Consider the following 24,598-nt stretch of genomic DNA (forward strand, 5'->3'; position numbering starts at 1 on the left):
CCAAAATGAATGAAAGTGAGAAAAAATCCGAGCAAATCATTTCAAAATATAATTTAAGTGAACACGACATTGTTGTTTCTGACGACAAGAAATACGTTTGTGACATTTGTCAAGGGGCATGTACACTAGAATCAAGCATGATAACACATCGAGACACAATTCACAATAAACGAAAAGATTACGCATGTGACAAGTGTGAAAAGAAATTTGAGTTTCGAAGTCATTTGAGTAGACACCAAATATCAGAACACAAAAGCCGCAAAGATTTTGCATGCGACCAGTGCGAAAAGAAATTTGAGTTTCGAAGTCATTTGAGTAGACACCAAATATCAGAACACAAAAGCCGCAAAGATTTTGCATGCGACAGCTGTGAGAAAAAATTTGTGAAAAAATTGAGTTTACTTACGCACCAGAAATTGGTACACAAAGATCGTAAAGATTTTACGTGCCACAAGTGTGAGAGGAAATTTGAAAATAAATCAACTTTACTGAAGCACAAAACAATTTTCCACGAAGTTTTCAAAAATTACTTATGTGAATTGTGCGCGAAGAGATTTGGAAATAAACAGAATTTGCTCATGCACATAAAGGCCGTCCATGAGCATCGTAAACATTTTAACTGTGATGAGAGCGAAGAGAAATTTGGAATAAAATTAGAATTGATCAAAAACAAAAATACAGTCCATGATGGTTTTAAAAATTACACATGTGAAAAATGCGAGAGAAAATTTGGAAGTACATCAGATTTTTTAAAGCACCAAAGGGCAGTACACGAAGGTCAAAAAGATTTTGCATGTAACAGGTGCGTGAAAAAATTTGCACGAAAATCAGATTTGTTGAGGCACCAAAAGACAGTGCACGAGGGTCGTAAAGACTACGCATGCGACAAGTGCGAAAGGAAATTTGGATTAAAATCACATTTGCTTACCCACCAAAAGACAATACATGAAAAGCGTAAAGATTTCGCATGTGACAAGTGCGAGAAAATATTTGGACGTAACTTTTATTTGCTCCACCATCAAAAAATAGTACACGATGGTCGGAAAAATTACGAATGCGACAATTGCGAGAAGAAATTTGGGGATCAAAGCCATTTGAGAAGACACCAAAAAATAGCTCATCAAGGTCGCAAAGATTACTCATGTAACAGTTGTGAAAAGAAATTTGGACATAAATACCACTTGATCAGTCACCAAAAGCTAATACACGAAGGTTTGAGAGATTACTCATGCAACAAGTGCGAGAAAAAATTTGGACGAGAATCGCATTTGCTAATTCACCAAATGATGGTTCACGAAGGTCGCAAAGATTATGAATGCCTAAATTGCGAGAAAAAATTTGGAAAGAAATCAGATTTGTTGAGGCACCAAAAGATTGTACACGAAAATCGCAAAGATTATGCTTGCGACAAGTGTGAGAAGAAATTTGGACATAAACATAATTTGCTTTTCCATCGAAAGACAGTACACGGAGGTCGCAAAGATTAAACATTTGAATATTACGAGGAAATATCTGGCCAAAAAGGCATTCTTTTAATCACCAAATGACTGACCATGCAGATCGTTATGATTTTGCACCCGAGAAAAAATTTAGGGATCAAAAGAATTCCATTAAACATCAAAAAGCAGTACATGAAGATTTCAGCTATTACATTTGCGATGAGTGTGAGAAGAAATAATTTACTCTACCGAATTGAAGTTGACAACAAAAACAGTTTATGAAATTCACAGAAACTACCTATTGGGCCATTCTCGAAGTTTTTTAAGATATCGTACGTGATAATTAAAGTAAAATTTTTGCATGCAAATGCAATATAACTCCTCATATTTAATTTGCTTACAAGGGCACATTTTTTAAATGTGAATGTGTGAAAAGATTCAAGTACAAAATAAGAATAAATTTGACCGATCATAAATGAGTTATTAACAAAAAATGTGAAGACTCAGTTTTTGTGCTTATTTGTGGGCAAACGAAAGAACCAAGTATCTCAAGTGCTCAAAATGTTTATAATTTTTAAACAAAATTAACATTAGGAGGTGAAGTTAAGGTGGTAGAAATTTTATCAGCACAAAAATAGACATGACGCGTGAGTACAATAGCTAAGAGTTTTACTCGAAATATTAAAATCTCATATTTGAGAAAAAATTGAAGTTATTACAAGTATTTGTATATAAGAAAAATATCGCTGAATAAAAAATCCAAATTAAGTTAATAGAAATTAAATTCACTCCAACATGAAAAAGCGTTATCATGGGTACAAAATAGATTTATTTTATTGTTTTTTTCTCGGTCAATGTAAAACAAGTTTTCTCAAGAATTGCTAAGTCAATTTTATCCGTATCGATCTTATGAATTTTCATTCTTTGTAATGATGAAGCCCAAAAAAGTTGTGCGCTATTCGGTTAAATATTTCAAAAGCTTAGAATTTTTTTATTTTGTATTAGAATCTTGTTCATAAATCTGGTTTTATATGAAGTTTTTTGTTCTTTCCATTCAAAGCATCTTAAAAGCAAAAAAGGGGCTACCATCCTAAAAATCGATTTTAAACTTAATTGCGAATATTCATCATATGGATTCTTGAAAGCTCAACATTTTAGAATCATCTTTTTCTATGTATACTTTGAGGTTTAAGTTTAGAAATCAAAGTATTGGTACGAGCATAATTGAGGTATTTATTTGTACATAATAATACAGAAAATATTTTTTGGTGCAAAATAATTTTTTTATTATCATGGCATTTGTCGTAAAAATTTTTAAAAAAATTTTGAAAAAATTTTATTAATCTAAATACATTCAAACTTAAATACGTATTGAAGAAAATTGAATAAATCATCGGCTTTTCAAATGAAAATTATTTCAATTTTTGGAAATGTATACCTTACATACAGTAAGTTAACTATCCGTACATAACAAAGGCTTAAAAATATTTCTTGAGATAAACAATGAATCAGTCAATAATCAAAATTCACATTAACGAATTTTTCTTAATTTTTTTAAACTAAAAACCATACTTAAGAATTTTCCATCTGTACACCTTAAATGCTAGACTTAATCTATACATAAGTTGCTATGAAAATGTTGTTTAACAAAGTTCACCGCGAATAAAAGAAACAGTATTACATAAACAAATAAATATATATTTTTTCATTATACGATAACTAAATTCACGACTAAGTGAGTATAACGAATATATGTATATTAATGCGACTCAATTGCACACGGTTCTTATTTGGCGCAAAACAAATAATGATCAAAATCTACATGAAATGAATATCATTTTCTTTGTGAACGTGAATGAAATGAGGAATGATGATTGACTTGATTTTTACAATTGCGCTGACTCTTACAATCTCAAGTACTGTATCTCTTGTTTATGTGAAATTTTACTAAAAAAGACGAATGAAACAAAAACAAGTTACACGGGTACTGATGCATTTTCACCCCAATCAATGGTCGGGCGCGTATGCATTGTAAGCAATATCTTGCGGGGACTCGTCCGATGATCTGCCCCAAACTCCGTGATCGTCGTCGTGATCGTAGTGGTGTTGATGCTGAGCGTGCTCGTAGTAAATAACCTTCGAGGGCCTGTGGCTTTTTTTCAGATCGAGCCAGAAACGCGCCATATTAATCAATAAGCTTATGATGGCGATCATGTAAAACTTGAACTGGAAGTGTGTGGATATCAATTGCAGAAGTAGACTCAGCTTGGCCTTTACCATCATTCCGACCATCATGGCTTTGTGCAGATGCTTTTTCTTGCCTTTTCCTTTCTTTTTGCGAGATTCTGCAACATTTCATTGATTCGAGTGTGAACGTTATTCAAGTGTAAAAAATTATACTGATAAAAAATTTAGTGCAAGAGGTATATCAATAAAATATAAATTTAACTGCACCAATGCTTTTTATCCACGAAGAGATGGGTAAACAAATATATTTATCAAAACTTCTAACATCTTCTAAGCTGCTCTCAATTTAGTATATAGCATAGAATATAAAATGATTAGTAATTTGAATATACCAATTTTACGACATTAATTAAACTAAATTATGTATAAAGACATATTACTATATACGAATGACTGCAATGGATATTTCTAATAGACCTATAAAATTAAAAAAAAAATTTTACTGTCATTTTTCAAGTTTGTCCACACTATGCGATTTCATTGATGCGAAAATTTACCGGAACAGCGTACTTATAATTTGCGTACCGTTGATTCTTCTTACAGTATCAGGAGCAAGTAAGTTGAAGCAACTATAGTTTAGCTACACATATTGACTTTTCAGCCATAAAAGCATTTTATCAGCCGGGAAATCTACTTACATGGCGAAGGTTTAATGTTATAAATTCAAAGATCTAAAACAAACACCTGTTATACTGTCATTAAAACTGGAAGAGCATGAGCGTATGTGAGTTGCACTTATGATATATAGCATGAGCCCCGCGAAAGGAGAAATAGTAAACGAGCAAACGCGCTGAGTTTCTTCATCGTCCAGCAGATGTTCTTTTCTCACCACTTTTAATAATCTTTCACTTTGCAAAATTCACAATGTAATAAGTCGTATTGACCTTGAAATCTATTTTTCTACTTTGAAAAAAGGATGTTATATATTTTCACTCTTTAAATATCACATTATTACGAGAATGTCGGAGTGTTCTATAAAATGTTTCCATTAACCGACCGTATAATCTTGCAATCGATTGCAAATTCGTCCGTTAGAGGAGCATTTATTTTTAGTACGGGAAAAATCGTCCATCTATTCATTATTTAATCGTTCTATTGTCGTAAACGTATTATGAAAATGTAGCATGCGAAGTCCATCTATTACGGATATTACATACATTTAAGTAATTTCAAGAATGTCGAAGATATAGTGTGAAAAAGCTACTTTTAAACTAAATATTTTATATTAGTAATTACACATATTGTTCAAAAAACAATTTCATTTTAATACGGTCGGAAAATCCTAACCGCAATTTATTTAAGTTCCAATTGTATGATAAAGATAAATCAGGGATGACCCATATTAATTCCCGATACCGATCGCTATCTAAACGATGTTAGTAGACACTGGAAAGTCAAATCCACGAAAATTTTACCCTTGCCCGATGTTTTTCTTTTTGTTCGTGAGAATCGAATGATGGTTTCGTGGTAAGTTTATGCACCACTTGCTGGCGGTCTCAAACTTTCACGGGAGGTCTCTGTGTCATTAAGATGATAATAAGCACCAGGTTAGAAGAGAAAAGTGAATATTAAAGACCATTCAAAGATAATAATTTTTGTAGAATATATGAAAAATCGGTATATTTCTGCGTAAATGTCTTTTTACCACAATCGGACACAAGCGCAGTCATGTAATATTGACGCTGGGTACCTTCGCGTATATGCAACTCAAGATAGAGAGATGAACATTTTTCAGTCTTAAAGAAAATTATGCATTGATTACTTACTTTTATAAGTAATTTTCGCAATGATACTTTTCATTGCGTTAAAAACACGTTGTAAATTATGTATTTTCCAATTATGATGCATGATTTCTATAGTTCTGAATCTGAACTTTCCACCTATATAAATTTAGATTTATTAGTCTTGAATAGATAAAAAGTAACGAATGGCCAGCAACATTTTCTGCTTTAAGAAATAAACTACCACAACTCAAATTAAATATTTATTTTGTGTAAATCGTTGCGATTTCCCAAAACTTCTACCATTCAGTTGACTTTGTACAGAAGGTATTCATATTCGAAACAAAATTTACAAACAAAACAGCTAATTTTCATCTTTCCACCTTGAATGTCACATGGGAAGATTCCAGCACCAAGACTAATGATACTTAGCTTCGAAGTGAAAACAATTTCGAGTCTGTAATTTGGTGCATTGTCATTGTTAACAAAAGTGTGTTTTGCGATTAGTAAAGTATTCGTTTCGGACGAGCCGAGCGGAAATTGATCCTGCGAGTTACATAAGTGTATCGGTGTAATGAGAATCGCCCATATAAGCGCGCAATATAAACATATGAGCTGGACGCACATACAAATCGCACTCATCAATTTGAGAACGACGCGCTGCTACGGGGTTTTGACCGTTAGTCGGCGATTTATCGTGACGTCGCCTGCTTAAACGTAATACGCGCATATATGACCGTTGACATAAAAACACAATTTGTATCGCATCGCATCGCCACGCAGCAGGTAGACGGATGACGCTAGTTTTGCAATCGGACGAAATCCGAGCGCGCCCGTACCTACGCGGCGCGCGCACGAGTTCTTCTTTTTTTTCCGTTACTAATTCACCTTAGCAAACCATGTCACGAGCAAATATCGACCCTCGCTTCGTTGCACTCGAAGTAGCCAACTGACTGAATTTCTGGTGATTATTTTAAATACCTATTATTTATTGACATTTTTTTCCAAATGTCCCGTATTTCCTTATACACTGATGCTGCGGGAAATTCATAACGTTATTTTTGCGTCGTTAAAAATGCAAAGTCTTTCCTAAAATACACTTTTACAAAACTTTTATTTCCTGTTTATCGCGCGATCTCTCATCTACTTAATTAAATATTTCACTGTAGAATTAATTTGTATGTACTAACCGATGTACTTTATCGTGGAAATAACGAAATACAAAAAATACCGTTAAGTGTTACCAAAATTAATTTCATCTGATTTTATTTAATTTATTTATATGCACGGACAATTTAAGTTTTTAATATAATAATATTTCTGTTTGTCAAATTAAAATGGGTGACAAATCTTTTGAATTAATTGATAAAAAAATGTATTTTGTAGCGTCTAGACTCGCATTAGTTACTCTATAGTTTTAGTGTCGAATGAAATAAACTAAAATTTGATATCGCCTAAATCATTTGTAAATGTAAAATATTGACTCGTAAGTATAAAAGTTATTAACGCAAATTATATATTAAATTCTCACACTATTGCGGGTATAATGTATAACAACGGTTGAGGAAGTTTTTGCGACACCGACGTTTGCTTATGTTCCAAGAGTGTACCTGTTAAAATTATTACTGTGGTTTGGCGTATAAACTAAGCGCAAAAAGCATGTGAAAAGCTCGACCGCAAATAATATCAAGTTTTAGTACATAGAAATGGTTGCAGAGCAAAATTGAAGAATAAATGTTTTTTAGCTAATATAAATTACGTCCACGCAGATCACGAGCAGGAAGGAAAATAAATTTTCAGCATGACAAGTTCGAATGAACGCGGGAAAACAAAACTTACCAACTTGGTCCGCCGAATCGAGAGCCCTCGCGCCTTCACCAGCTTCGGTCTCATCTTGGCTTTTGGCTGGATCGTCCTTCTGTAAAACGGACTGCAAGCCCTCGGCGAGCAGACTGCCCGTCTCCTCGATGACTCGGCTGATGGGCGGGTCGCTGGGCTTGTTGCCGGTGACTTGAGCCTCGATCCTGTCGAGCTCGCGGCCAATTCTCTTGGTCGTGCAGGCGACACTGTCAGCCTCGTAGAGGCAATCGAAAAATCTGCCCAGATCGCCTCCCGCGTCGCTGCTCTTACTCGTCGTCGTCGTCGTCGTCGTCGTCGCGGAGCCGGTGGTGCTTTGTTGAACGGCCGCCTGCTGCGACAGGGTGGCGAGGCAGCAGCAGAGCGCCGCACTTGTCAGGAAGTACTTCATGATACCGATGATGATTCGCTGTAAGCGAGCAGCAGATTTGGCAAGAGGAGTCGAGTTTCGCGAGACAAGCAGCTACCGAACTGAACCCAAAGCGAACTGCGAGTCCGGTGCCGACCCGAGCTTCCGTGAGGAGTAAGGCAAGGAGTAAGCGCTTCGTTCACGCGCGTGATTCGCGACGCACACGAGTCGACGGGGACGAAGCGTACACGAGCGCGCGTAAGAAAGAAAAAGACGCGCGCCGCGGCCTATACGGTGGCCCCGTTTTTTTAATAACCCTCACTCTCTGTTCGGGCGCTCTCCTTTTCTCTCCTTTTTTTCTCTCTCTCTCTCTCTCTCTTTTCTGATTCCGAGGATTCGAGCCTTGTCCACGCTTACACACACACATACTTGCAGGTGGTTGTTGATGCCCGAGGTATACATAAAAATATGCTCGCTCGTCCACGACTTTCGCGCGCGCGGCCAATCCTCGCCTCGACTCTTTTTTTTTCCCACTCGCCGCGACGGGCGAGCGGGACAACGACGACGACGACGACGCGCACCGCGTGCATATGCGTGCTTTGATAAGTGTAATCTCGCGCGGCGGACTTGCAGCTGCGCGCGGAGTCAGCGGGGGGATGTGCGCGCCTCTCCGTGTGTTAATTCATGCGCGTGTCGTATTCGCATTGTGTGCGGAAGGCCTATATGCTTGCCCATCTCGCGCGCGATATAGCGACTACTTGGCCTCGTGGTATCATTTGCCGCTAGCTCTCGGTGCGTAAGTACGTCAAGTGGACCCACTTTTCCTCCTCATCAGCTTCTCATCTTGGATCCATTAACTTACCTTTGTTCTAATCGCTGAATCGCTTTTCTTTCTTTTTTTTGTTGTTTCTCAAATTTTTTTCTTCCATCATTTTGGAGTTTTCATGGCACTTCGTTCTCTACATGGCAATCGATAGTACGTCGATTTGTTTCCGCTTTGGGGCTTCCGCTTCATCGAGCTGCTGCTGTCGTCGAAAGCGGACTACTGCGTATGAAAGTTGTGCCAGATCAATAGTGATTCGCCGCTAAATTTCGCTGATTATCAATGATATGCCAAGCTGCGTCTGTTGTACCGTTTCGGCTGCGCTTCAATTCTGAAGCCTGGTTCTCGGTGATATTGCTCCCTTTACACAAAAAAGACGACTTTCTCACTCATGTTCTGATTGTTTCGAATTTTCAATGGATTCATTACGTGAGTTCGCTGCTGCTTCTCTTATATTGATACTGTATATGCGATAGTTGAAATTAAATAGTCTCGATCAGATTAATCATGTTTTATCGTGCCACTGTAACGCAACTGGAAAACTCATTTATTATAATATTATATGTTTCTTAGGATTACTTATTGTGTCACTATAAGATGTGTACTATTTTCAAATGCACCATTTTTTTCAATAAAACATGAAGCTTGTGGTAAAAAATAGTTCTATATGTTTTAGGTGTAACAATGAATTTATTGTATATTATCAATTAAAATCAAATTAAAACATTTTGGTTTATCCTATAAAATTATTGTTCAAATGAAATTTTCTTAAAATTTTTTATGAATAAATATCAAAGTTGAAACATAGTTTTTCTTAAAAAGTTCTTTAAAGAATTATGCTAATTATTAAATTAAAAAATAATTATAGTAATAAACATGGAGGTCTCTTATAATTAATGCGAAACGACAACTTACAGTTAGAATTACTTTCAATGTATGAATGATCTAAAGTTTAATTCTTTAAATTTATAAAAATAAATGATATTCATCAATCGGTGTGTATATTTACAACAATTTCGGAATGTCTAGAAGTTTTCTTGACTTATAATTAGGCCAATAAAAAATACACTTTATTTTCCTAACCAATTAAAATAATATCCTTTATACGGAACTTTTTCTGTCGTGGTCAAATTTTTTTGGGAATTTTCATTCTTATCGATACGAAGATTTTTGGTAATCGGTATATTCTCGCGATCGTCTTTTTGCCTCGGAACTAGAGTTATATTAGGTTGGTATCCAAATTCGTTCGATGTATATTTTACGTGCGTGTCAATCCCATCTTTGAACTTGGCATTGAACTCACCATCTTTTCTACCATCTCGAAAACCATCTTCCCAGTGACTATGTGAAGAACTGGTAAAATTGAATTTATAGAACAGATCATTGGCCATTTTTTCAAGAAGGGCTAGATTAACTTCATCATTTCCAACATTATCCTCTCCTAAGGTTTTTTTGGCCGCCTCGATCATGTCCCGGATAACCTCGTATGTAGCATTTTTATTGGGTGCATTTAATTCTTTCCCTAGTCGATTATAATATCCAGGTAATTTCTGAGAATCTTTCAAAGTATATAAGCTTTCAGCGTTCCCTGCAATATTTTAATTTACTCTCTAATCATAAGTATTAACAAGGCAACTTTCACGTTAATTGATTGTAATGCAAGATTAAAAAAAGATGCTATTTTTTTAAACGAAAAAAGTCTTTTGTATCAAAACAGTAGCAGTATCTAATATAATTTCAATAATAATAATGTTCAAAAACTGTGCTTTACTTATTCAATTACGTTTACTTTTTCACTAGCAGATTTAGAGATGAATCTACTGGCCATCTATTGAGGAAAACTGAATTTAATTTGGATTGAATTTTCATAAAATTTTTTAAGCAATCGAATCAAAAAATTAATCGTTATTAAAACATTTATTTCCGATCAAATTATTTGAATTTGTGTATAGAATTTCATATTTTTTGTTTATTACTGCATTGAAAATAATGTGTATGATTACCATTACGTGCATTTTTTGTTTGTTTTATGTAAAAAATGAATTGGTACTGATTGATGAATTTTCAACCAAGACTTAATGTAAAATTATATTGAATTATAAAATTCAGTATCGGCTACTTTTATTTTGATGTCTGATATAATATTGAATCTTCATTTAATCGAAGATTTATTAAAGATAAAATAATAAAAATGAAATAAATGATCATTACCTTTCAGCGTGTCTTCTAATTTTTTATTCAAAATCTTCATCATTTCTTTGGTCACTTGTTCAAATCGCTTTTCAAAACGAACATCATTTCTCCTCGGAGGTTGAGGGGTCGTTTCAACTTTAATAAATGAAGCTGACTCTTGCCTATCTAATTCACCAGTTTCGCAATCGGCACAGGGTCTCTTCATCGATTCTTCGAGTATCTTCGCTTGCTCGGGTTTGTCCTTGTATATATCTACTGCATCTTTCACTGATTATAATTAAATTAATGTCATTGCGTCAGGAGCAATTTTAATTAAGATTTCAATTGATAACTGAATTAAAATCTCAGTGAATGTACTTACAGCTCAAAACTTTTCTATGCTTCATTTTCGTTACGATAAAGTCTCCTTCTTTGTTCGTCGTGTAAGCAGTTTCGTGATAAATGCCGTCAGCTGTTATAAACCCATATTCACCAGAAATTAACCCATCGTCATCTGTTCAAAAAAAGTTAATTCAAGAATGTTAGAATGTTAGAAATGATAAATTACAATTATTTTAAGCGAGTGAGTTTATTGGAATGATGTTTTTGTTAAAAAAACGTTAAAAATTTAATCAATTTTTTTGATAAATGAGGAGATGAGTAGGCCGATTAATTGGGAAGGTGTTGGAGGAACAAAAAATGACTCAATACCTCTTTTTTCCGATCGATGTTGAAAATCGGCGATATTAAAAGTGAATTCGTACGGTCGAATTTCATTTTCAGTCAAGTTTTGCGTATTCTGCTGACCATTGCAAACGTTCACAAGAACAAAAAACAATAACACTGATTTGAAGCGATACATTTGAAACAAGAAAAATAAACAAATGTAAGTTTAATTGATAAAGCGATGGCCAAATCAAGCGTAATTTCTCAGACACAACCGACTGGCCTCACAGTGCAATGCAAAGTGATCTCGGTGGAAAATCCGTCGCGACGTGGGGAGCATGACACGAACCGAAAGGTATTTTCTGTACCCAAGTTCTCCACGGCGATGGAACTTACGAAAGGCAGTCGTCTTATTCAATAATGCTTGATAGTAAGAGAAACTTCCCTCTGCTGGTCATTGCTTTCACACACACATACTTACACACAAACACAATCTATTGTTTATGAGACACCAATAGATTTCTCAACCGCACCTTTAACTTTGCTTATATTGCCATTATTTGATGAAAATGTTCAGATTCTTCTTGCTGGGATTGAGTAATATTTTTAATAACGTCAATCGATCAGTATTACATACCATTATTTCAATTGGCAATAAATGTTTATTTATTAGATTCGTGTTAATAGCAAATTACGTTCAATATACAAATGAATCTTAATTTCTATCTTTCAGCAAATAAAATAAAAGTGTATGTACAAGATTCTGAAAATTCGAAGAGATATAAAAAAATTAAACCAAGTTAGACCATGCTTGTATGTGAATGATACACCAGATCAAGAGCTAACTGAATAATATAGTGCATAAATTAAAACCATTACAAAGATTACTTTTTTATAATGATATGAAAATATTTTTACTTCAATTCAGTTTCGACAATCACCTTTTTTTCAATTTTTGTCAATGAAAAAATTGTCATAAGTTTTAAATGTGAAAAATTGAAAAAATGTTATATAAGATAATTTGTAGTACTTTCGTACGAATATTGTCATTAATATTCTATATGCCACACTCCAAAGATTAAAATTTTGGTCGAGCAGAGATGACTGTCTTTTATCGTGTGCAGGCACACACAAATGCAATGATATAACTTATTTCGTCTATCGTACTTAAAATATCGTTAAAGTCTCTGTGAACTTTTATGCTCGAGACGTATATGACCGCAAAAGAGCTTTCTTTTTCTTCAATCCCGTGTCTGTATGAGAGCGTCGTCGTCGTCGTCGTCGTCGTCGTCGCTGTAAAGCTTAGGCATGGGAACGAGTTCTTTAAAGAAGAAAAAAAACAAAAAAAAACAACCACATTCTAGCATTATGCGCGATGTTCGCAGCGAAATAGATCCGACCTTTTTCATTCGATATTTGCACTTCATATATTTATACACGTATCCAAAGGCCTCTGCGCGACACTATCGCCGCTCTTATATCTTTGCGCACACATACACACCTTACAAATAATACACTCCCATCCACGTGAGTTAGCATGCATCACGTCAAAAGCCTGCTGATAGGATACCAGGGAGGGAAAAAAATAAGTATCAACGTAGAAAACGTGTATGAGCTGCAACAACATCAGCTAACGAGAATGAGTAAAAAGTGAGGGCAAAGTGCATTATGCGCGCAAGGCTCGTCGACGCTCGCGCGCAGACGTGTATATCTATAAATATTGAGTCACGTATATATCTACTTATAGAAAGGCATTTTACAAGCGCAAGAGAGACAGACGGTCTATTCCGAGAAGGAGAGGGACAAGGAGAGACGATTTGCACCTCACTCGCAAATCCGTGTTCATTTACACTGCGCACAGCGCACGAGAAGAAGGGCCATGAATCAAATAGATATTTTACAGTATGGAATATAAATGAGTTCAAGCTGTACGTATCAATACACATAACACTTTCAATGCGGTAGTTTTCAGTAGCAATTGAATTCTATGTAAGATTGGCCAAAGATATGCGCGAAAAAGCATGACTCGTCCTCTTCTTTCCTACAGGCTAACTTTACACACGTGGTGCAAATACTTATAGATTTTCTGGGTCAGAGAAGTTTTTTTTCGTCGAGCAGTTGCTTTTACTGTTTGATTATTAGTTAATCTGGCCAGAACATCGATTATATACCAGCCCTGATACGTCAATTGAATTGTTTCAAAAATGTTTTCAAAAAAGACCAGTTTCAACCACTTTACACACGATAATACCACTTCCAGTCTATGCCACAAGATGGCGAGTACCTTTATCTGTATAAATCTACAAGTGGCAAAGTTAAAATAATTGTATAAGTAAGAACATAGTTTTGGAAAAATTATCTTTCCTTTCCATTATTGCAATGCCTAAATTCAAATTAACAAATTTAATTTGAATAACATTATACATTCCAAATGTAGATAAATTAAAAATAGCTATTGAAAGTGTATTTAAATGGTAAAAGTAAATGAATAAACCTTGTTCTTTTAATTTTTATATTTCCAGTTTTAATGATCCTTTAAAATTAAAAAAAATTTTCGTTTGTCAAAAAATGTTGCGAATATTAACCGAAGAGCTTTTATTAAAATTAAAAAAATAATTTGGCAGCTCTTCGTGCTCACAACTTGGCATCACACTTTATTCATGAATTTTTACAACTGTAGTTCCTCAATAAGCTAAGAAAAATTGAAAATAATTAAATACATGTGATGTTTTTTATTCTTATTGTTATTAAATAGTTTTGATGTATGGATGAGTCGCAAATAGGAAAAATATTTTTGAAAGTGAAATTGGTATTGTCTAAAAATTATAGGAACTGAATGATCCTACTTGTATCACTCAATACAAATATTTTTCTCGGCGATCGCTTACTGCGAAACGCTAACGGTATCGATGTTACGCAGCTGTGGCGATTCCTCCCAAATTGAAATCAAGTAACAGTATAATCATTATGATAAAGCCCGTTCATTTTTTTGGCATGAAATTTTGAGATATTAGTTGAAAAAAAATCTGCCGAGGTTTTTATCGAATCTGGATTATAATTTCAAGGAGAGCATTAACTTCGAGACAATCACAGCTACTGCAGTTGATATATATGCAGAATAATAAATTCATTAGTGGGAGTGTTTTTAAAAGTAAAGCGATTATCGCAAATGTATCAATAAAATACAGGCGAATGCCTCATTGTTCTCGTGCACACATGTGCCGCAAACTCCCAAGTCGTGAATCTATAATACAAATTAATAGCATGAGGTTGAATTGGCAACAGCAGTGCAGTGTACTAGCAGTATGCGCCCGCATTGCTACGATCGTGTGAAAATTATTGTCGACTCTCGAAGCGTCAATGTGTACGGCACTAAATAATGCATGTTACAAGTGCCAATTCGAACCAATCGAAATTAATCCCATATAGCACGAAGCTCGCTAATATTAGCATAAAATGTTATTAAAATTCAAGCCGTAAAGGTTGGGTCTGCGGCGACAACCGTTACGGCGTTTATCACCTTCATCGTTGCGCGCGTGCACGATTGTATTATGCGGACGAATCGGTATACGTAAGCGACACCATAGACAAAATGGGACTTCGATCGGATGAACGATTTCGGCTTTCTTGCCTTCCTAGAGTAACCCATCGATTCGTAGAATCTCATCCGAGTCGCTATAAATTTCACGATGAATTATATACGATTTTTATTGAGCAGATTTTTTCGCGAATCGGAGGAGCACACCCACGCCACGCAATTGACAATAGCTAGGAGCAATTGAAGATAATACGCGCGTTTGCGACATTGGCTTACGGCACTGCGTAACTCGTGTTACTTTGAAAATAAAGAAAAACATCCTTTGAGAGAGGAGGATTGTGTCTCGAGCGAGAGTGAATATTACGTATAGGTAAGTGAAGGAAATAAATTAACGACAATAGGACTTTTAATTCGTAATACCTTTTCTATAGCGAGTAATTTATAGCAACAACTTCGATATTTTTCTTACACTGTCTCAGTTTGGATAAAAATCTCGTTTTGAACTACTTTCGTCTTGGTATCGAACAAGTGCTCGAGCGGTAGCCATCCACCAACATCCGTATCAATTTCTTCATCGCAGTTGGTCTTGACGCTACCTACCTGCCGTCGGTAATCCGAGTCCGGTGCGCACGTGTTTACGTGAATTACTTGCCGCAAGTATATACGTGTACTGGCCGTGTATAAACGCAAGCGCCTGATGGATGACCGCCGAGGATCCGCTGCTGCATGGGTATCTGGACCGAAATACCGTTACTAACGAGCTATAAATAGGACACGCCTATAATACCTACCGAATCCTGTGCGTATGACGCCAGAATTTTTTTCCTCCTTCTTTCTTTTTACGCGTGTAATGCAAGCGAGCAAGCGAGCGTGATACGTATTCGCGAGAAATTATATTGTTTCGTGCACTAGCCGCACGAGGGAAAAACTAACGCTTAAGAAAATACGTTATGCCTTACTTTGTTGCTGCGGCTAATTATTAGCTTTTGTTGACCAATTTAACATTAAATTCATCTTAGACCTACGTATGATTGAGATAAATGTCTCTATCTTTTTTTTTTGACATTTTTGTGTCAAGAACTATGGAACATAGTAGTCCTCAATAATCTGTCGATATACAATAAGTAGATATTTGAAAAAGTATCATTATAAATATTGTCTCAATCTTAAGCTTAACTGGCGAACTTCAGCTTTTTAGTGTCAATAGGAATCGTTTTAAAGTTTGCAAAAAGGAGGGCTTGCCGGTGATTAACTGCAATTGCAGTAATCTTCGTTAACGACAACACCTTTCACATACGGCAACGAAAATTATACGTCGATTTTATAGGTACTAATTTAACAGCAAATACAATTAATTATCATGACAACAATTTAGTAACCGTTCCTACTTGATCACATCATTAATGAAATATCTAATTTCTTTGAAAAATAATGGTGAAAATACATCTTAACATTGATCGATTCATTTTTCCAGTAATTATCTAATTTTTAGTCGCATAGTATGTATAACGTTTAACAAATACGTCTTGAAGTGAATATTCAGAGTAATAGAAATTCTAAGAAATGTACTAATTCAATAAAGTTAACCGATATCCAGTTCATATTCATCGGTACGAATTTTATCAGGGCTATTCATTTTTCAACGCCAAGTTTTCTTAAATCAAGTTAGTGTAAATCCTCTAACAGGGTAAACACACTTTATATTAAAAAAAAAGCTTTCACGGTGCGTCGGAATGTAAATGTATTACTTACAATTTTTTGCTCCTTGAAGTTAATCACAAAATTAAACTTAGCTCAAATATTTTGTTTCTGTAGATTTTTATGATCTATGCGGAATTCACATATCTTTTATGTGTTAACATCATATAACTCTAGTTATTTTTAGATGTTCATTGTTAATTTTATTTATGGCGTTTCAAGATAATTTTATTTTTTTCCACTTTTTTAACATCTTATGAAGCATAATGAAAAAATACTTATCAATATTATTAATACGTAAAACTTTTCGTTAATCTTATGTACTCTAGCTTACAAATTTAAAAAATTTAAAATTCAAAAAATCGTATCAAGAGATTCCTATAAATTTAAAATGCCTACGTTAATGAACAGAATTTTCGTTACTTAATAAATTAATGAATAAATTTTGTACACTCGTAGCATTTTGATTGGTAAAACTTGGACATCAACCGAACCAGGATGTTGGCTGACCCAACCAACCTGGTTTATTATCTTCTGGATCCTCCCATGGATGATAGTAATGATCGTGATGCTCGTGCTCGTTATGAATTTTGGCCGGAGCCCGGATAAGTACGACTTTGTGAGGCGGTGGTCGCGTGAATATCGTCCTCAAGAACAGCATAAACAAGGCCACTTTCGCTACGAGAATACTTCTTATAAGAGATGCTTTTACGCTGGCTATTGCCATGGGTAACTGAAGAAGCTGTAAATTCATCATAAATAAAGTATTCAATATACTATTGCAGATCTCAGTGCAATGATTATGGTCTACTTATGTATGAAATAATACCTGAAATCCAATGGGTATCATCATCATGAAGTTGCGAAGGCGTTTCATAATATGTATCCTTTTTATTTCCTGACTATCTTTCTCTTTACTCTCTGGTTTACTCTCTTGATCTCCATCTGTGTAGAGAAAAGTTAATTTGATGAAAATTAGAGTAAGCCAATTATCATTGAACCAGATTTGATAAGGTGAGAATGATTATTTTATATGCTAATGTCCTTTATAAAACAAAATATATTCAGTAGCCGGAAGTAGCGTCGAAGTGTGTTACTTGCTCGATGTTTTCACTACGATTGCGGAAATTAAATTGAGATCTCTGCAGTGTCAGCAGGCGGAATGTAGTCCAATTGAAAAATCAAAAGTTACGTTTACCATCTTGACACACGACTATAAATTATTCTCTACGTGTGTATGCATATATGTAAACTGAAATTGTGCACACGGAGAAAGCAGCGGAGCTATTAGGCAAATTGAATAATTGACATGCAGGATCGATTGCATTTTTATCGCGAACAATAGCGAACATATATGTAGCTAGCTACCTTTGCCGGTGCGTGGAAGATACTTGAGTAATAGATCCTGTTGATTATCATCGTAATTGACCATGAGGCCGTACATCAGCTCGAGCCAGGGATTCGTCGATCGCGCGGTCGACTTGCCGCCGACGAGACTTGACCCATTTCCATTGCTCTCCTCCTTCTTGACGACGACACTCTGATCGTCGCATTTACATGGTAATGCCGCGAGCAGTAGCAGAATCAAGAATCCAACGAGGCAGTTGAAGCACAAGCCGTTGCCGTACATAGTTCGTTTGGGTTTGCGGAAAAGCAGCTATTCAGTGATTTAACAGGAGGCCCCGCGGGCTATTTGACTTTCCCAAGATTAGGCATTCGGTGTCGTATACTCTGCAGCTGCTCGATCAGCGCGCGAAGAGTCTTCTTTTAGCACCGAACCAGAGCAAAAGTTTGGCAATGAACATGTCGCAGGAGATAATATCACTAGCACCACTGTCACAGGTATATGGGCCAAAAACGTGCGGAACGTCACCCGAAATGTCAGATCACGAGTCACTCGGCGCCGTGTCACTCATCGAACCTCACGAAAATTCGTCTCGTTTCGCTGAATTGTTTCGATGTCACGGGGAACGATGTCTTTGCCCTCTGATCGGCAAGAGGATCGCTGTCGAATATCGACGAGAACGGTGCCGTCGAGCGTGAAAAATTTCCCTATGAAATCGACTCGGCGCTGGCGCGATTCGTACCGAAAGCCCGCGGAAAATCGGTGCGCGCGTATAGATCGAGTTCGGGCGTAGCGCAAGGACTGCGCGTAAGCGTCGTCGTGCATACGCAGCAGCAGCAGCAGCAGTGCAGGCTATACCGGCGATGACGACGACGGTGGTGGCGGCGTCGGTGCCGAGTGTGTGCATACCCGAAGAGAGCTCTATATCATAGCTCTCTCGGGCATCCGTGCGAAACGAGATTTTTCTTTTTTTTCCGGTGTGGTCTCGAGCCAGCGAGCCAGCTAGTGCAGCTCTCTTTCTCTTGTACAAGAGCGTGGATATATCCCACTCTTATAACCCGATTCGTCCTAACTGGGTCTCACTTGCACACGATCGCCGTGTACATATATATATGCGTATGCACGCGTTGCTCCCGTGTGCGCAAGTGGCTCTTTTATATATCAACAAGTGGCCGACGAGCTGCGCACGCTCGAGTTAGAGAAAGATCGCAATTATATCGCGAGCAGCGATTCGGAGAATAATGCAGCATGTGCGGATCGCGAGCATAGCGTGGCATAGCGCACGAGCCTGGATTCGAGTCGTGTGCTTCTCGTATGCATGGGAACGCGCCTGCCTTACAATGAGTTGTGTACTACCTCGTCGACTGGGATGATTAACCAAGCCTGAAAAGTCAGTCGAACTAAGTACCAAGTAGCAGCAGCTACGACCGGACAACAGCCGGCGGTAATTCGAGTAAGCTCGCCGCGCATCTTAAACGATCGTCGACACCTATCCACTAGATAGACTGCTAGACTGCTAGAAATTCTAAACATGAATAATTACCTAACGACCAAAAAATAACCATTTAAAGTGTTTTTAAAAAGTATGACCATTAATTATAGACCAGTTTGCAATCACTTTAATGCGGTTGTACCGTTTTCAGCTTCCACCACTAGATGGCGAGTATCTTTATTTCTGTAAATCTGCAAGCGGTAAAGTAAATCTAGCTGCACAAGTCAGAGCACGATTTTGGAAAAATATTCTTCTAATGTCATTTATTCTATTATGAAGGAAAAATATTTTCGTTAGCCAAAAAACTGGCCTTAAAGTGTTGAGAATTTCTACTCGGAGTTGTATAGTCTATTATTACCGAGACTTTTCTCGCCTAATATTTGACGATTCCGATCGTCGTCGTTGAGTGCTGATGTGCCTGACGTGTGCCCAGCTCGCGACCGCATGGCTTCGTTTCATGAGCTGAGCAAGTGGTGGCGATGCTCGCACTTTTCCAAGACTTCGGCCAAGTTGTTAGAATAGCTCACGAGATTCTGTTTTTTTTTCGTCTCGCTTCCTTTTTTTTCTTCGTCTCTGCACAGCTGCAGTCAAGTTTACGCGACGGTGTACCGGTAGACACGTGAGAGATCGTGCGCGAGGGTAAACACGGAGAGCAAAAAATAAAATGAGCTATACTGCATTTTGCGAAGCAGATGATCGAATTGCGCTCGTGCATACCCGAGAATCATTTTACTCTTCGAGCCAGCCTATGACTCTTCATTAATTTAATTTGCCGCGTGTATAACATGATACAGTCATTTATTGCGTGATGTTTTATGTTAGCTGACCGAAGACCGCACTCGTTTAAATTTTATAAAATTAGACCGAGTGAGAAAACAAAAAGCTAGTCATTTGATTGATAATCTGCGGTGGTTACTGCTGGGATGCCAACCTTATTTAACATCGGATGATCCGTTCATTAACAAAGTTTTAAATTATTATAACATGGACGAGGCTCTGAAAGTAACTAAGGAGATCATTAAAGTCCGCACGCACATACCTATCAGTCAAAATCAACCTTACTCGGTCAAAAATCATTCGTAACTGATCGCGGCACTTATGGCTGAAACCCTGGAAAATGCAATGGAAAGCTCGACTGCCACCTCGGAACGAAAAGCTTAACGCGCGAAAAATTTTAATTGAAGTGCGCGTCCAGCAAAAATCGTTATGCACCATGAATCTCGGATTCTTCCTGTTGGTAAAAAGCTGCTGAAGCTGCGCGTAGCTCCTCCGCATATAACGACCGGCATTGTGAATCTCAAATTGACTGCTTACGTGCGAGCTAAATCGGGAACAGACATGCGATGGGAAATTTCGTTGCGCTCGCCTACTCGTCATAGCAAGCCAAGTGAAAAGACGATTACAATTATTAGCATTTTAGTTTTACCAGGTGAGCTGATGCCCCGAACGCGCGTAATTTGCTACTACTATGGCAACGCGCATAACTATTATTCGTTCAATGATGTAGTTTAGTCGAGAATTTGTGGCACGTCGAATACACTGATTATAAAAGTACGAAATAGGTCATATATATTATTATTATTATTATGCCTATTATTCTTATTAGTAGTAGTAGTAGTAGTAGTATTAGTAGTAGTATTGACACTATAAAGAAAGAATTCATGAAAGACTTCTAGTAAATGTTCAAAATTTATTAATAATCATAAAGTAATATGTAACAATAATAACAAAGAAACAATTATAACTGTATTAATTATGTATTTACAAAAAAATTAAACTATTACAATCCACTCAATATAATAGGAGTACGAAATGAAACGAAAAAATGTCAAATAGCTGCCGTGAATTTTCAATAATATAATGTACAATTAATTTGATTTTTTAAACACATAACGGTATTAATCTAATGATAGTAAATTGTGCTTAAGGTGATGCCTTGGCCACAATTTTTACCGACCGAGCACGGAAAATGTATATTGAAATAACTTTTTTACTAGACCGATTTTCGAAAAACGGCTCTATGGAGCCCTCCGTATTGATGCTGTGAACAACTGCACCAAATTTCAGCAAATTTCATCGGATAGTTTTCCCGGAAAACAGGATCAAAATTTTTTATCCTGCAAACATTAGTCAAAAATTTTGATCCTGTTTTCCGGGAAAACTATCCGATGAAATTTGCTGAAATTTGGTGCAGTTGTTCACAGCATCAATACGGAGGGCTCCATAGAGCCGTTTTTCGAAAATCAGTCTGAAAAAAAAGTTATTTCAATATACATTTTCCGTGCTCGGTCGGTAAAAATTGTGGCCAAGGCATCACCTTAATGGTAAGTTACTTCAAAAAATTTTAAATGATCATTTATTGTCATTAATTTTCATCTGCAGGGGGAATTATAATTATTTCAATTTAAATGTATTACCTTTCGTTATATTTTTACCATAAAAGCTATAAAACAAATTTTTTAATCAATAAAATTGATTTTACATTCTATTTAATACATTCGCTATTTTACATCGACATTTATTTCTTGATAAATTCATTTACAGTAAGTAAAAAAAATTCAACAAAAACAATAATAGTGACACCTTTTTTCACATAACGCATCGTTAAGTAAACTCCCGCGAGGTCCGTTGAGTTGCATAACGAGGAGTGTGAACCTGAGAAATCATGCAATAGTCTGTCACGAGTATATATACCTATGCAGTTAGCTTAACGGTAAGACGTACGTTTGACGTACGCACAAACTCATTGTCATGATAAATTTGCGTCTAACCGAAGATCCTACACGTACATCATTAGCATTTATACAGTATTCGAAGATTTAATTTACAAAATATATTGCGACTCACAAGTTCATTTAAAATTGATTGACAAGTAAGCTTCACTCGATTCCTCTACTCTCTATAAGTTCATTGATAAAATAGTAAGTCATTTTCCCGAAAAGCTAAATGAATATTACTTAAGTACTATGCATTTGAGTATATATGGCTGTATAATTTTTACTTTTACATTAAAAAAACGTAGTGAAATCATATGAAATGATTTGAATTACGTTTCCATCGTGTGTAAAAATATTTGAGCCTCTAAGAAGTCATGAAAAATTAATCGATCATGAAACTTCAACGAGATAAATTATAAGAGTACAATTGCAAGTCTTTGCCTATCGATCACAGATTATTATTGGCGCTTTGATCAATTTTTTTTCTTTATGTAACTGTACTGCCATCATTACTATATTATTTACTAGCATTAAACATATTTTTGACAAGTGTTTTCTTATATTACAGTATTTACATTAACCGCAAGTTCGTGTACGCCAAAAATAGGATTGGTAACGCACTGAATGTAATAGGTCATTGAGCGAGAGCACTCCTCGGAACAATTAAACATTCATCATCAAATTTCAAGAAACTATAATAATTTGCGAGTGCCCCCGAGCGCTGGTAACTTGAAGAAGAAAACGTCCTCTCGTTGTTTCCTTCTCTTCTTTCTCTCTCATTGCCTAATTTTCCTCGCGATCATATCCTCAGTAGTAGTAGGGGGCCTTGTGAATGGTCGGATGCGGAGGTTCGGCTTCGTAGGTCGGGCTGACGCTGTGCCAGCCGCCGTAGGCCTGCGAGTGTGGCCCGTAGCCGCCGCCGCCGCCGTTGTTGTGCACGTGAACGTGGACCGGTGGTGGCGGCGGCGGTGGTGGTTGCCAACCGGCCGAGTGTCCATAGGAGAAACTGCCTTGATGATGATGATGTCCACCGCCCAGTCCGGCGGCGTAAATTTTGCCGAATAGCGCGCCGACTTTCAGCACGAGAAGTATCACTCCTGCGGATCGAAACGGAACTGATTTAAAATATATAAACGCAATTTGCGGTTTTCTGCCTAACGGGGTCGTGTACTAACGAAGAAACATACGCCACATGCAATGTAAGTGAGTGTGTGTGTGTTGTATGCGTGTTTGTTTCTATCCGCCTCTTCCCCTCTCTCTTTTTTAACAACGCGCCGCGAAAGCATTGCACGAGAGAAAGATTATTACATCATTTCGCCGTTCCCTTTACTCTGGATTAAACGAGCGGTGGAAAGCAAAGGAAGACCGCGAGAGGAATGCGATTTTATTAAATTGCGCCATTGAAAATTCCCACAATGTACTCAAATATCGTCGTCTCCGGTGGCGGTGAATCGGAAAATTTCATGATTAATGGTTGGCTCTTTCTTTGAAATCGAAACCAACGCGTTAGATCAATGTATATCTTGTCTCTGCGCGAGAAAGTAAATAGTTAATATTATGCATAATGTTAAATGGCTAAAGCTAAAAAAGTAAAACAGCATGACGCGTTACGCAAGTTTCATAACAACGATGTGCTTACAAAATTTTTCCCGAATATGTGTAGTGTTATTGTACTTTTCAAATCATTTGGAGCTCTATTTTTATCAATGGTCGATGAAGGTAGTTCAATTAATTTTACTATTTATCAAAAACGACAGTCATTCAAAATTTTACCGCTATTTTGATCGTGAACGTTACGTTTTGTACGCGATTTATGTCGAAAGATATCTAGCACACTTTCAGCGCGACAATGACGTCCTGTGCTTGTGCACGGTCATCTTTAGAGATTAAGATTAATGTTAGTAAATAAAGTTGAAATACTTTCGATATTATGCAATTGTAAGGTACGTCACGCAGGGATAAATTTTAATTTTAATGTAGACAGAAAAATAGGCGCTGCTTTTTGAAAATCGGTAATTTCTCGCTAGATTGCGCAATTGTGGTTATTTACAAATATTAGAATACAAATCTGGAATATATTATAATCTAACGTATAGGTGTTAAAAATGAAAAAGTAGGTTTAGATACATACATAAAATAAAAGAAAGTTGCAAAGTACAACAAACGCCCAGTTCAAAAGTCTGTTGTCTTCGAGTTTTTTTTTCATACACGTATATCTCTTACATTTTGTCTTAGAGAAATCGGATCAGTGTTACAGATCGTATTGCGCAGGTTTATTTTGAGAGTGAAATGAAAGTAAAAAAAAGAACCACTAGATATTCACCTGAATTATCATTACAAATTCGAGCATACTCATAGTGTGACAATTTCTTTATAGTGAATCACGCAAAACGTTCGAATGCAAAGATAAATAAATCTGTTACCGTTACGGTTTTTTGAATGATAATCAAAATAGAAAGTAAAATTTACGCACCAATCATTAAGCCTTTGAGAGAGATGACGGTCAGCATGGTCAACATGGTTATGATAACTCC

The 24,598-nt window shown here is 36.5% G+C and overlaps 3 protein-coding genes across 3 annotated transcripts; all 3 read right to left on the reverse strand.

Moving 5' to 3' along the window:
- Positions 1 to 3,446: 3,446 nt before the first annotated feature.
- Positions 3,447 to 7,655, reverse strand: LOC106650996. The gene is made up of 2 exons (XM_023461751.1): positions 7,280 to 7,655; positions 3,447 to 3,784 (listed from the first exon to the last, which is right to left on the reverse strand). Exons 1-2 carry the CDS (start codon positions 7,653 to 7,655, stop codon positions 3,447 to 3,449), a joined length of 714 nt encoding a protein of 237 aa, XP_023317519.1.
- Positions 7,656 to 9,506: 1,851 nt separating this feature from the next.
- On the reverse strand, positions 9,507 to 11,552 carry LOC106650995. Its single transcript, XM_023461757.1, has 4 exons — positions 11,320 to 11,552; positions 10,991 to 11,122; positions 10,648 to 10,896; positions 9,507 to 10,024 (listed from the first exon to the last, which is right to left on the reverse strand). The coding sequence occupies exons 1-4, from the start codon at positions 11,468 to 11,470 to the stop codon at positions 9,507 to 9,509; spliced, it is 1,050 nt and encodes a 349-aa protein (XP_023317525.1). The 5' UTR covers positions 11,471 to 11,552.
- Positions 11,553 to 16,994: 5,442 nt separating this feature from the next.
- LOC111694276 lies at positions 16,995 to 18,635 on the reverse strand. The gene is made up of 3 exons (XM_023461752.1): positions 17,879 to 18,635; positions 17,340 to 17,455; positions 16,995 to 17,252 (listed from the first exon to the last, which is right to left on the reverse strand). Exons 1-3 carry the CDS (start codon positions 18,138 to 18,140, stop codon positions 16,995 to 16,997), a joined length of 636 nt encoding a protein of 211 aa, XP_023317520.1. The 5' UTR covers positions 18,141 to 18,635.
- Between the last annotated feature and the right edge of the window lie 5,963 nt (positions 18,636 to 24,598).

The sequence above is a fragment of the Trichogramma pretiosum genome, unplaced genomic scaffold (genome assembly GCF_000599845.2).
Source record: "Trichogramma pretiosum strain Unisexual culture from Peru unplaced genomic scaffold, Tpre_2.0 scaffold65, whole genome shotgun sequence".
Classification (NCBI taxonomy): domain Eukaryota; kingdom Metazoa; phylum Arthropoda; class Insecta; order Hymenoptera; family Trichogrammatidae; genus Trichogramma; species Trichogramma pretiosum.

Coding starts and splice junctions, on each gene's coding strand:
- LOC106650996 (XM_023461751.1), bottom strand. CDS start 7,655: ATGAAGTACTTCCTGACAAGTGCGGCGCTCTGCTGCTGCCTCGCCACC. Junction 3,785..7,279: donor TGAGACCGAAGCTGGTGAAG/GCGCGAGGGCTC, acceptor GAAATGTTGCAG/AATCTCGCAAAAAGAAAGGA.
- LOC106650995 (XM_023461757.1), bottom strand. CDS start 11,470: ATGTATCGCTTCAAATCAGTGTTATTGTTTTTTGTTCTTGTGAACGTT. Junction 11,123..11,319: donor ACATCGATCGGAAAAAAGAG/GTATTGAGTCAT, acceptor TTTTTTGAACAG/ATGACGATGGGTTAATTTCT. Junction 10,897..10,990: donor GCATAGAAAAGTTTTGAGCT/GTAAGTACATTC, acceptor AATTATAATCAG/TGAAAGATGCAGTAGATATA.
- LOC111694276 (XM_023461752.1), bottom strand. CDS start 18,140: ATGTACGGCAACGGCTTGTGCTTCAACTGCCTCGTTGGATTCTTGATT. Junction 17,456..17,878: donor TCTTCCACGCACCGGCAAAG/GTAGCTAGCTAC, acceptor TTCTCTACACAG/ATGGAGATCAAGAGAGTAAA. Junction 17,253..17,339: donor TGATACCCATTGGATTTCAG/GTATTATTTCAT, acceptor ATGAATTTACAG/CTTCTTCAGTTACCCATGGC.